General features: G+C 44.5%; 1 protein-coding gene and 1 long non-coding RNA gene across 2 annotated transcripts in view; one reads left to right on the forward strand and one right to left on the reverse strand.

Moving 5' to 3' along the window:
- The window catches only part of LOC147122719 (uncharacterized), a 118302-nt gene that overhangs the window by 98042 nt on the left and 7874 nt on the right, over nt 1-12386 (forward strand). The gene's annotated exons all lie outside the window — the stretch shown is intronic.
- adad1 (adenosine deaminase domain containing 1 (testis-specific)) overlaps nt 1-12386 on the reverse strand; it is a 165064-nt gene that overhangs the window by 53339 nt on the left and 99339 nt on the right. The window contains exons 7-8 of the mRNA XM_086009729.1: nt 10549-10716; nt 2969-3201 (exon numbers count right to left, since the gene is read on the reverse strand). Of these exons, the coding sequence (XP_085865855.1) occupies nt 2969-3201; nt 10549-10716 (401 nt within the window). The remainder of the gene's footprint in view (nt 1-2968; nt 3202-10548; nt 10717-12386) is intronic.

A 12386-nucleotide genomic window follows, 5' to 3' on the forward strand; every position in this document is an offset into this window, starting at 1 on the left:
CTGGCCACAATTTATTTTTAATTCGCCTTATGGGGAACAGTAGTGAAGTGGTAATGTCACTGGGCTAATAATCCAGAGGCCTGGACTAATTATCCAGAAACGTGAGTTCAAATCCCACCAGGGCAGCTGGGGAATTTAAATTCAGTTAATTAAATAAATCTGGAATAATTACTAGTATCAGTAATGGTAACCATGAAACTATCGGCTTGTCGTAAAAACCCATCTGGTTCACTAATGTCCTTTAGGAAGGAAATCTGCCATCCTTACCTGGTCTGGCCTATATGTGACTCCAGACACACAGCAATGTGGTTGACTATGAACTGCCTTCTGAAATGGCCTAGCAAGTCACTCAGTTGTAACTCAGTCCCGTCTTCACACTGAGGACTCCCTCCATCGTGTTGTGTGGCACTACCACCGTGCTAAATGGGATAGATTCAGAACAGATCTAGCAGCTCAAAACTAGGCATCCATGAAGCTCTGGGGGCCATCAGCAGCAACAGAATTGTATTCCACCATAAACTGTAACCTCATGGCCCGGCATATCCCTCACTCTACCATTACCATCAAGCCAGGGGACCAACCCTGATTCAATAAGGAGTGTAGAAGAGCATGCAGGGAGCAGCACCAGGGTGTACCTAAAAATGAGGTGCCAACCTGGGGAACCTGCAACACAGGACTACATGCATGCTAAAAAGTGGAAGCAGCATGCTATAGACAGGGCTAAGCGATCCCACAATCAACGGATCAGATCAAAAGCTCTGCAGTCCTTATCGTGAATGGTGGTGGACCATTAAACAACTAACGGGAGGAGGAGGCGGCTCCATGAATATCCCCATCCTCAATGATGGTGGAGCCCAGCACGTGCAAATGGCAAGGCTGAAACGTTTGCAGCCAGAAGTGCCGAGTGGATGATCCATATCGGCTTACTCCCGAGGTCCCCACCATCACAGAAACCAGTCTTCAGCCAATTCAATTCACTCCACGTGATATCAAGAAACGGCTGAGTGCACTTTATACAGCAAAGGCTATGGGCCCCAACAACATCCCGGCTTTCGTGTTGAAGACTTGTGCTCCAGAACGAGCCGCGCCTCCAGCCAAGCTGTTACAGTTCAGCTACAACACTGGCATCTATCCGACAATGTGGAAAGCTGCCTAGGTATGTCCTGTCCACAAAAAGCAGGACAAGTCCAACCCGACCAATTACCGCCCCATCAGTCTACTCCCAATCATCAGCAAAGTGATAGGAGGTGTCATCGACAGTGCTACCAAGTGGCACTTATTCACCAATAACCTGCTCACTGATGCCCAGTTTGGGATCTGCCAAGACCACTCAGCTCCCGACCTCATTACAGCATTGGTCCAAACATGGACAAAGGAGCTGAATTCCAGAGGTGTGGCGAGTGACTGCCCTTGACATCAAGGCAGCATTTGACCGAGGTGTGGCATCAAGGAGCCCTAGCAAAACTGAAGTCAATAGGAATCAGGTGTAAAATGCTTCCCTGGCTGGAGTCATACCTAGCACAAAGGAAGATGGTTGTGGTGATTGAAGGTCAATCATCACAGCCTCAGGACAACGCTGCAGGAATTCCTCAGGGCAATGTCCTAGGCACAACCATCTTCAGCTGCTTCATCAACGACCTTCCCTCCAACATAAGGTCAGAAATGGGGATGTTTGCTGATGACTGCACAGTGTTCAGCGCCATTCACAACTCCTCAGATAACGAAGCAGTCCATGCCCGAATGCAACAAGACCTGGACAACGTTCAGGCTTGGGCTGATAAGTGGCAGGTAATATTCGCTCCACAGAAGGGCCAGGCAATGACTATCTCCAAAAAGCGAGAGTCTAACCACCTCCCCTTGACATTCAACGGCATTACCATCACCGAATCCCCCACCATCAACATCCTGGGGGGGTCACCATTGACCAGAAACTTAACTGGACCAGCCACATAAATACTGTGGCTAGGTATTCTGTGGCGAGTGTCTCACCTGACTCCGCAAAGCCTTTCCACCATTGACAAGGCACAAGTAAGGAGTGTGATGGAATACTCTCCACTTGCCTGGATGAGTGCAGCTCCAACAACACTCAAGAAGCTCGACACCATCCAGGACAAAGCAGCCCGTTTGATTGGCACCCCATCCACCACCTTAAACATTCACTCCCTCCACCATCGGCGTACTGTGGCTGCAGTGTGTACCATCTACAAGATGCACTGCAGCAACTCACCAAGGCTTCTTTGGCAGCACCTCCCAAACCCACGACCTCTTCCACCTAGAAGGACAAGGGCAGCAGGCGCATGGGAACACCACCACCTCTAAGTTCCCTTCCAAGTCACACACCATCCTGACTTAGAAGTATATTGCCAATCCTTCATCGTCGCTGGTTCAAAATCCTGGAACTCCCTCCCTAACAGCACCGTGGGAGTGCCTTCACCACACGGACTGCAGCAGTTCAAGAAGGCGGCTCACCACCACCTTCTCAACGGCAACTAGGGATGGGCAATAAATGCTGGCCTTGCTAGCGATGCCCAGATCCCATAAGTGAATTAAAAAAAATACTATTGGAGTGGAGCTCTGATTTTAACGTAGGGCGAGCGACAGGCTTGGCCCAACTCGCCAACGTGAGACCCGGGCTATTTCAACTCTCGGGTCTTATTAACATACTCCAGGAACAATTTCTGTCCGAACCCAGCGGGAATGACGTGAGGCCAGCGAGCAGGAGTGGGGCGAACACGACAGGAGGCCACCACTGGGACCCACAGGAATGGAAAATAAATTACCTATGTTTAAGAAATTTTAAAAATATACTAATCACCTTCTGACAAGCCACAAAATTTCCAATCAGGCTGAAATTTTAAAAAGCAAGCACAAAATTAGCTGTGTGTAATAAATATTTTAATAATGAAGACTAAATACTATGCAGTTTAGCAGAATAGCAATTTTCTAGGTATTGAAGTATGACACTTACCGATAAGAATGCTGTTGATGTAGATGGGCTCAATGAAGTGACTAAGTAGAGCTCCCTGAACTCCAAGCACTTCCCAACGAGTAAGCTTGTCACTGGCAGACATACTACACACTCTTGTGCCAGTTACTTCAGAACTGCAATGACTAATCGAGTACACCTTTCCATCCAAAATAACATGAAGTTCCATCTCTTTGTTAGTATGGAAGGTAGATATAGAGTGAGGAGCCAGATGCCTGTGTAAAGAAAGTAACACATTTCCATTACAAATGAAAAAAAATGCAAATACTGGAAAAACACAGGTCAGTCAGCAACTGTAAAGCAAACAGATAGGTACCCTGTATAAGTGTTCATCCAAAATAAAAACTGAAAAATAAGCATGTCCATTAGTAGGATTGAGAGGAGAAGAAACAACAGATATTCAAATCACAGAAAGGAACGTAATGAGTTGATTACCTGCAATTTTAAATGAATTTTTTGCATCTGTGTTCACCATGGAGAAAGATGATGTAGACATAGAAATCGGGCAAGGGGACTGTGGCATACTTGAATATATTAGCATCGAGAGGGAGGAGGTACTAGCGGTTTTAGCAGGCCAAAAAGTGGATAAATCCCCAGGCCCGGACGAGATGTATCCCAGGCTGTTGTGTGAGGCAAGGGAGGAGATTGCAGGGGCTCTGACACAAATTTTCAGAACCTCTCTGGCCACAGGGGATGTACCAGAGGACTGGAGAACAGCTAACGTAGTACCATTATACAAGAAGGGTAGCAGGGATAAACCAGGGAATTACAGGCCAGTGAGCCTAACATCTGTGGTAGGGAAATTATTGGAAAAAATTCTGAGGGACAAAATTAGTCTCCACTTGGAGAGGCAAGGATTAATCGGGGATAGTCAGCATGGCTTTGTCAAGGGTAAATCATGTCTGACAAATCTGATTGAATTTTTCGAGGGGGTGACTAGGTGTGTGGATGAGGGAAATGCTGTGGATGTGGTTTACATGGACTTCAGTAAAGCTTTTGACAAAGTCCCGCATAGGAGACTGGTCAAGAAGGTAAGAGCCCATGGGATCCAGGGTGCCTTGGCACGTTGGATCCTAAACTGGCTGAGTGGCAGGAGGCAGAGGGTGATGGTCGAAGGTTGCTTTTGTGACTGGAAGCCTGTGTCTAGTGGGGTACCTCAGGGATCGGTGCTGGGTCCCTTGCTGTTTGTGATCTACATAAATGATTTGGATGAGAATGTAAAAGGTATGATCAGTAAGTTCGCATATGACACGAAAATTGGTGGGGTGGTAAATTGTGAGGAGGAAAGCCTCAGGCTACAGGAAGATATAAACGAGTTGGTCAGATGGGCGGAAAAGTGGCAAATGGAATTTAACCCTGAAAAGTGCGAGGTGATGCATTTTGGACGGACAAATAAGGCAAGGGAGTACACAATGAGTGGTAGGACCCTAGGAAGTACAGAGGGTCAGAGGGACCTTGGTGTGCATGTACATAGATCCCTGAAGGCAGCGGAACAGGTAGATAAGGTGGCCGAGACCGAGACTCCAAGATGGTATGTTGCCTCCCTGGTGCAAGGGTCAAGGATGTCTCGGAGCGGGTGCAGAGCATTCTGAAGGGGGAGGGGGATCAGCCAGTTGTCGTGGTACATGTAGGTACCAACGATGTAGGTAAAAAGAGGGAGGAGGTCCTACAAGCTGAATTTAGGGAGTTAGGAGCTAAATTGAAAAGTAGGACCTCAAAGGTAGTAATCTCTGGATTGCTACCAGTGCCACGAGCTAATAAGTTTAGAGAGAGTAAGATAGATAAGCTAAATACGTGGCTTGAGCAGTGGTGCAAGGGAGAGGGATTTAAATTCTTGAGGCATTGGAACCAGTTCTTGGGGAGGAGTGACCTGTACCAAGGGGACGGTCTACACCTGAACTGTGAGGGAGCCGATGTCCTCGGGGTAATATTTTCTAGGGCGGTTCGGGAGGATTTAAACTAATTTGGCAGGGGGATGGGAACCTAGGTAGTGGAAAAGAGGGAAGTCATATGAAGTCAGAAATAGATGGTAGAAAGGTGAGAAGCAATAAGCAAAGGAGAGAAACACAAAGGGCCAAACTAATTCATAATGAGAGTGTGAAAAAAGCAAGCCTGAAGGCTTTGTATCTTAATGCTAGAAGCATTAGGAACAAGGTGGATGAATTAGTTGTGGAAATAGAGGTAAACAAGTATGATTTGATTGGGATTACAGAAACGTGGCTGCAGGGTGGGCAAGGCTGGGAACTTAACATCCAGGGATATACAATATTTAGGAAGGATCGGCAAAAAGGTAGGGGAGGTGGGGTAGCATTGCTGGTAAAGGAGGGGATTAATGCAATGGAAAGGAAGGATATTAACTCGGATGAAACGGAATCTGTATGGGTAGAAATGAGAAAGAGCAAGGGGAGGAAAACGTTAGTGGGTGTGATATATAGGCCTCCAAATAGTAATATGGAGGTGAGGGAAGGCATAAAAAGGGAAATTAGAGAAGCGTGCGATAAGAGCACAGCTGTCATCATGGGTGACTTTAATTTACATATTGATTGGACTACCCAAACTAGTAAAAATTCTGAGGAGGAGGAATTCCTGGAATGTTTTCGGGACGGTTATCTGGACCAATATGTCGAGGAGCCGACTCGAGATCAGGCCATTTTAGACTGGGTATTGTGCAATGAGAAGGGACTTATCAGCAATCTTCTTGTACGAGGCCCCTTGGGTCAGAGCGATCATAATATGATCGAGCTCTCAGTCGAGATGGAGAGTGAGGAAATTGAATCAGAGACTAAGGTCCAGAACTTAAATAAAGGGAATTACGAGGGTATGAGACGGGAATTGGGTAAGATTGATTGGGTGGTGTTTCTGGGGGGATTGACAGTGGATAGACAATGGCAAGCATTCAAAGATAGAATGGAAGAATTCCAGAACATGTTTATACCGGTTTGGCACAAAAATAAACCTAAAAAGGTGACTCAACCGTGGATAACGAGGGAAATTAGGGACAGCATAAAATCAAAAAAAAGGGCATATCAACTGGCAAAAAAAAGCACCAGACCGGAAGATTGGGGGCAGTACAAGATACAGCAAAAGAGGACAAAGGGATTAATCAGGAAGGGGAAAATAGAATACGAAAGTAAACTTGCAGCAAACATAAAGACAGACTGCAAAAGCTTTTATCGGTATATCAGGAGGAAAAGACTGGTAAAATCCCAAGTCGGTCCCTTGCAGTCCGATTCGGGAGAATATATAATGGAGAATAAGGAAATGGCAGACCAATTAAACTCATACTTTGGTTCTGTATTCACAAAGGAGGACACAAATAACCTCCCAGGAATATCGGCAAACATAGGGACTAATGAGAGGGAGGAGCTGACAGAAATTAGTATCTCTAGGGATATGGTGCTGGGTAAGTTGAGGGGACTGAAGGCCGACAAATCCCCGGGGCCTGATAAACTACATCCTAGGGTACTTAAGGAGGTGGCCCTGGAGATAGCAGATGCTCTAAGGATCATCTTCCGGAACTCCATTGACTCGGGAACAGTACCCGTGGATTGGAGGGTAGCTAATGTTACCCCAATATTTAAAAAGGGGGGTAGAGAGAAAGCAGGGAATTATAGACCAGTAAGCCTTACATCGGTTGTGGGCAGAATGCTAGAGTCCATTATTAAGGATAAAATAGCGGAGCACTTGACAAATGGGGAAAGGATCAGACAGAGTCAACATGGATTTACAAAGGGTAAATCGTGTTTGACTAATCTGCTGGAATTTTTTGAGGAAGTAACTGGTAAAATAGATGGGGGAGAGCCAGTGGATGTGGTGTACCTTGACTTCCAGAAAGCCTTCGATAAGGTTCCACACAAAAGATTATCATGCAAAATTAAGGCTCATGGGATTGGGGGCCAAGTATTAACGTGGATAGAGAACTGGCTGGCGGATAGAAAACAGAGAGTTGGAATAAACGGCTCGTTTTCGGAGTGGCAGGCAGTGACCAGCGGGGTGCCGCAAGGATCTGTCCTGGGACCCCAGCTGTTCACAATATATATATAAATGATCTGGATCAGGGAATTGGATGCAATATTTCCAAATTCGCTGACGACACTAAACTAGGAGGAGGGGTGGGCTCTGATGAGGATGTCAGGAGGCTACAGTGCGATTTGGACAGGTTGGGGGAATGGGCGGATACGTGGCAGATGCACTATAATGTGGATAAATGCGAGGTTATCCACTTTGGGGGTAAAAACAGGAGGGTAGATTATTATCTAAATGACAATAGATTGGGAGATGGGGAAGTGCAGAGGGACCTGGGTGTTCTTGTGCACCAGTCACTGAAGGAGAGCATGCAGGTGCAACAGGCGATTAAGAAGGCAAATGGTATGTTGGCCTTCATATCAAGGGGGTTCGAGTATAGGAATAGGGATACCTTACTACAGCTGTACAAGGTGCTGGTGAGACCGCATCTGGAGTATTGTGTACAGTTTTGGTCGCCCCATCTGCGGAAGGATGTACTTGCCATGGAAAGAGTGCAACGGCGATTCACCAGGCTGATACCTGGAATGGCGGGAATGACCTACGAAGAGAGATTAAATAGTTTGGGCTTGTACTCACTGGAGTTTAGAAGATTGAGAGGGGATCTCATCGAAACATATAAAATTATGGCAGGCCTGGACAGGCTGAATTCAGAGAGAATGTTTCCAATGGCCGGGGAGCACAGAACCAGGGGCCACAGTCTAAAAATAGCGGGCAAATCATTTAAAACAGAGATGAGGAAGAATTTCTTCACTCAAAGAGTGGTGAGCCTGTGGAATTCCCTGCCACAGAGGGCTGCGAAGGCTAATTCAATAAATATTTTCAAGAGAGAATTGGATATATTTCTGAAGGCTAAGGGGATTAAGGGTTACGGAGAAAAGGCGGGGACGGGGTACTGAACTGGTAAGATCAGCTATGATCTCAGACGAAGATCAGCCATGATCTCATTGAATGGCGGAGCAGGCTCGAAGGGCCGAATGGCCTACTCCTGTTCCTATCTCTATGTTTCTATGTTAAAAAGGCATATGGGATACTTGCCTTCATTAGCCGAGGCATAGAATATAAGAGCAGGGAGGTTATGATGGAGCTGTACAAAACGCTGGTGAGGCCACAGCTGGAGTACTGTGTGCAGTTCTGGTCGCCTCACTATAGGAAGGATGTGATTGCTTTAGAGAGGGTGCAGAGAAGATTCACCAGGATGTTACCTGGGATGGAGCGCCTCAGCTATGAAGAAAGACTAAACAGGCTGGGGTTGTTTTCATTGGAGCAAAGAAGGCTGAGGGGGGACCTGATTGAGGTGTACAAAATGATGAGGGGCATAGATAGGGTAGATAAAGAGGAACTTTTCCTCTTAGTAGGGGGGTCAATAACAAGGGGGCATAGATTCAAGGTAAGGGGCAGGAGATTTAGAGGGGATTTGAGGAGGAACTTTTTCACCCAGAGGGCGGTTGGAATCTGGAACTCTCTGCCTGAAAGGGTGGTAGAGGCAGGAACCCTCACAACATTCAAGAAGCATTTGGATGAGCACTTGAAATGCCATTGCATACAAGGCTATGGACCAAATGCTGGAAAATGGGATTAGACTGGACAGGGATTGATGGACGGCGCAGACACGATGGGCCGAAGGGCCTCTTTCTGTGCTGTAAAACTCTATGACTCTATGTAAAACTCTAATTGGCTAATAGAAAAGCAGGAAACTATTAGGTGATATAAGATTGCCTTAATTTAGATCATCTTAATTTAGCGTGTTTCTGAGTCTCCAAGATGCGTTAGTGGGCGAGGCTCCCCATCAGCCATGAGAAGTCAGAAAATCACCCCTGAAATGTTAGCATGTGCAAAGAGAAAACAACAGGTTGACAGTTTTGCTATGTATTTCTAGCAATCTGTTACATTTCACTTGCAACTGTTTATTTTGGGAGCATGAATAAAAAAGATAATTTTTAGACTGCATAAGTTTTTCCTGGAGTTTTGTGAGAAGTTCACTGAAATATCAAACTGTAACAAGAAATCACATGATGCACATATCCAAAATGGCTGCCAAGGCGCCACTTCACATGCTCCGCCTCTTTAATCTGCTCTATACTGAAACTTACAAATGGATTCCCCTCACTGTATGTGAAGCATTTGGCACATATCTGAGCAACATGATAAGATGCTATATAAATGCATGGCTTTCTTTTTTAAATGATCAGGAAGAGTAGCCACCCCCAAGAGAACTGCAAAAAGTTCCACTTTTCTTGGCTAGTAAAAGCAAAACCACATTCATCATGGATGGATTCTAATTCTGGTAGGAGATGGAGAAAGAAAGGCATCACCAAACTAGGACGGGGTCAAGGAGCAAGCTTAATAATGGAGCGAAGATAATATTTTAAAAAGTTTGACAACTGCATCTCCTCCCCAGGAACAGTGGAATTGGGACTTTCTGGCTGCATCGCCATTGGCAGCCAGAAGAATCCAATGTTCAACATATAGCTGCAAGCCTCTTTTTGCTGCCCTTCCATTGGACTAGGTGCAGTCAGGCCTGTGCTACAGGGTGAAGCCTCGCTAACCCTGAAGTGCATTAGACTGCAGTTATTTATTCAATTCCCAGCTGGCCCCCTCCACCCCCCCAAAGCATGATTAAATTTGGCCCAAAATGAAAAGTTGAGATTATTCTTAAATTCCAATTTTTATAACATTAGAAAATTACAAAACATCTTACTGGCAGGACAGATAATGGTGGACATAGTTGTAATATAAAGAGCTCGGTGACTCAAGCTAGAGCGGCACCAATTGTTGGAAGGATTAAATATGTAATTATAAGCAGCTGTTAGTGTTATTCATTAAAAACAGGATTTGCGCGCAGTCTCGAGAAAAATTGGTATACTATTGGTAAACTGCCCATATTCAATTGATGAATGCAAGTTTTAGAGCCAATGGAGAAGATAGAGAGAGGTGAACTTTTAAGTTTTTGTAGCTCCATCTAGTAGTAGAAATGTGCAGCTTTAGGCATAGCTGGGACTTGACACCAATAGCTGCTCACTTAATAACGGGAAATCCTATTGAGGTGCGACCCAGATGCATGACAGAACAGTGATCAAGACTGTATCAAACATAAATAGCAAGTTTAATTTATTTTATATAGATGATGATCTGTGTATTGAATGAAGTTTATAATTTGCTATCGTAGCCTTAAAATAAAGAATTAAAATTTCAACTTTCAGGTTTGCCAACTTTACATTATGAAACTATCAGCAACCTCAGCATTAGAAAATTGAGCAGAGAGAATGTGAAATATTCAGCATGCTATACAGAATTTTCTTTTTAAGCATATACATTGGATGTCCTGCAGTTAAAAATAAGCATACAGAATTACCTTATGGTGGCTTTATAACAACGGCCCTCATGCGAGTCACTGCTTGGGACCGTAGTCCTCAACCAAAAATGAGTGAGTACCACTTCCGTAAAATGTGAAAAATATTTTACCCATATAAAGTTACACCACAAACAACATCTCAAGATTAAATTAATTTGATACATCCTTCCCCATGCTGACTTACAGTTGTTTAATCTGAGCAGCCCCTTTTGGCAGTTGGTTCAGATAGAGGTGAAAGTTAGTATGATCCTTAACAGTAAGAACTTTTCTTCCAGAGTCGATGCAAAAAATAGACTGGCTCACCACATCGGGATTTTTATTGTAGAACATAAGAAGGTGTCTATAAAGATACCTAGAAAGTACAGAAGTGCACATGAAACATCTGCTCTCCAATTTACATTATCGTTCACTGATGCAACATAAAATTCAATCTGTCTGTGCTTTGGGTCCCCAAATAAGAAAACATGTTAAAATGAATGAGTCATTAGAAATCACATGAGATGGTTTCTTAATAACAAAGTCTTGCAGAGAAAACCCAGTGTGCTTCAAAGAAAACTAGAATAACAAGTGATTTTTTTAATAGTAGTTTATTCCGTGTGAATGGAAATATGATTTACCTTGTAAGGTTCTCTTCTGAGGGGCATCTTCCACACACCTCTGGAACTCACAAAGGAACTTCATGTCTGACAGAGGTATCCCCATGTGACCAACCATACTCCCGCATAGTACATAAGGACGTGCCCTACTTTGGAGTATCAGTTTGTTTTGCCGCAAAGTATTTCCTACTTAAGAAATTTGTTATTCACACTCCAAGCCCAATGAAGGCATCCAGATGTGTGGCAGATGCTCCTTAAGATAAAGAAGGCCTGACAAAGTAGGTAATCTTTCTAAGTTCTACTAATGGCATCCTGATACACGTGTACAAGAGGAAGATCTGGAAACAATCAGGAGTAGGCCATTTGGACTCTTGAGCCTGCTCCGCCATTCAATATCATGGCTGATCTTCTACCTCAACTCCACTTTCCTGCACTATCCCCATAGCCCTTGATTCCCTTAATATCCAAAAATCTATCGATCTCTGTCTTGAATATACTCAACGACTGAGCCTCCACAGCTCTCTCAGGTAGAGAATTCCAAAGATTCAACACCCTCTGAGTGAAGAAATTTCTCCTCATCTCAGTCCTAAATGGCCGACCCCTTATTCTGAGACTGTGACCCCTGGTTCTAGACTCCCCAGCCAGGGGAAACATCCTCCCTGCATCTACCCTGTCAAGCCCTGTAAGAATTGTGTATGTTTCAATGAGATCACCTCTCATTCTTTTAAACTCCAGAGAATATAGGCCTAGTCTAATCAATCTCTCCTCATAGGTCAAGCCCCCCATCCCAGGAACCAGTCTGGTGAACCTTCGTTGCACTCCCTCTATGGCAAGTATATCCTTCCTTAGGTCAGGCTACCAAAACTGTACACAATACTCCAGGGCCCTATATAATTGCAGTAAGACGTCTTTACTCTTATACTCAAATTCTCTTGTAATAAAGGCCAACATACCATTTGCTTTCCTAATTGCTTGCTGTACCTGCATGTTAACTTTCAGTGATTCATGTACAAGGACACCCAGGTCCCTCTGAACACCAACATTTCCCAATCTCTCACCATTTAAAAAATACTCCGTTCTATTTCTCCTACATTATTATGCATTTGCCATGTTCTTGCTCACTCACTTACTTTGTCTATTGAAGCCTCTTTGCATCCTCCTCACAACTTACATTCCCACCCAGCTTTGTATCATCAGCAAACTTGGATATATTACATTTGGTCCCCTCATCCAAATCATTGATGTAGACTGTGAATAGCTGAGGCCCAAGCACTGATCCTTGCGGTACGCCACTAGTTACAGCCTGCCAACCTGTAAATGATCCATTTATTCCTACTTTCTGTTTTCTGTCCATTAACCAGTCCTTAATCCATGCTGGTATATTACCCCCAATCCCATGAGCCCTAATTTTGTTTAATAACCTCTT

This window comes from Somniosus microcephalus, chromosome 2 (assembly GCF_052327205.1).
Source record: "Somniosus microcephalus isolate GS21.2 chromosome 2, FLI_Smic_1.0, whole genome shotgun sequence".
NCBI lineage: Eukaryota > Metazoa > Chordata > Chondrichthyes > Squaliformes > Somniosidae > Somniosus > Somniosus microcephalus.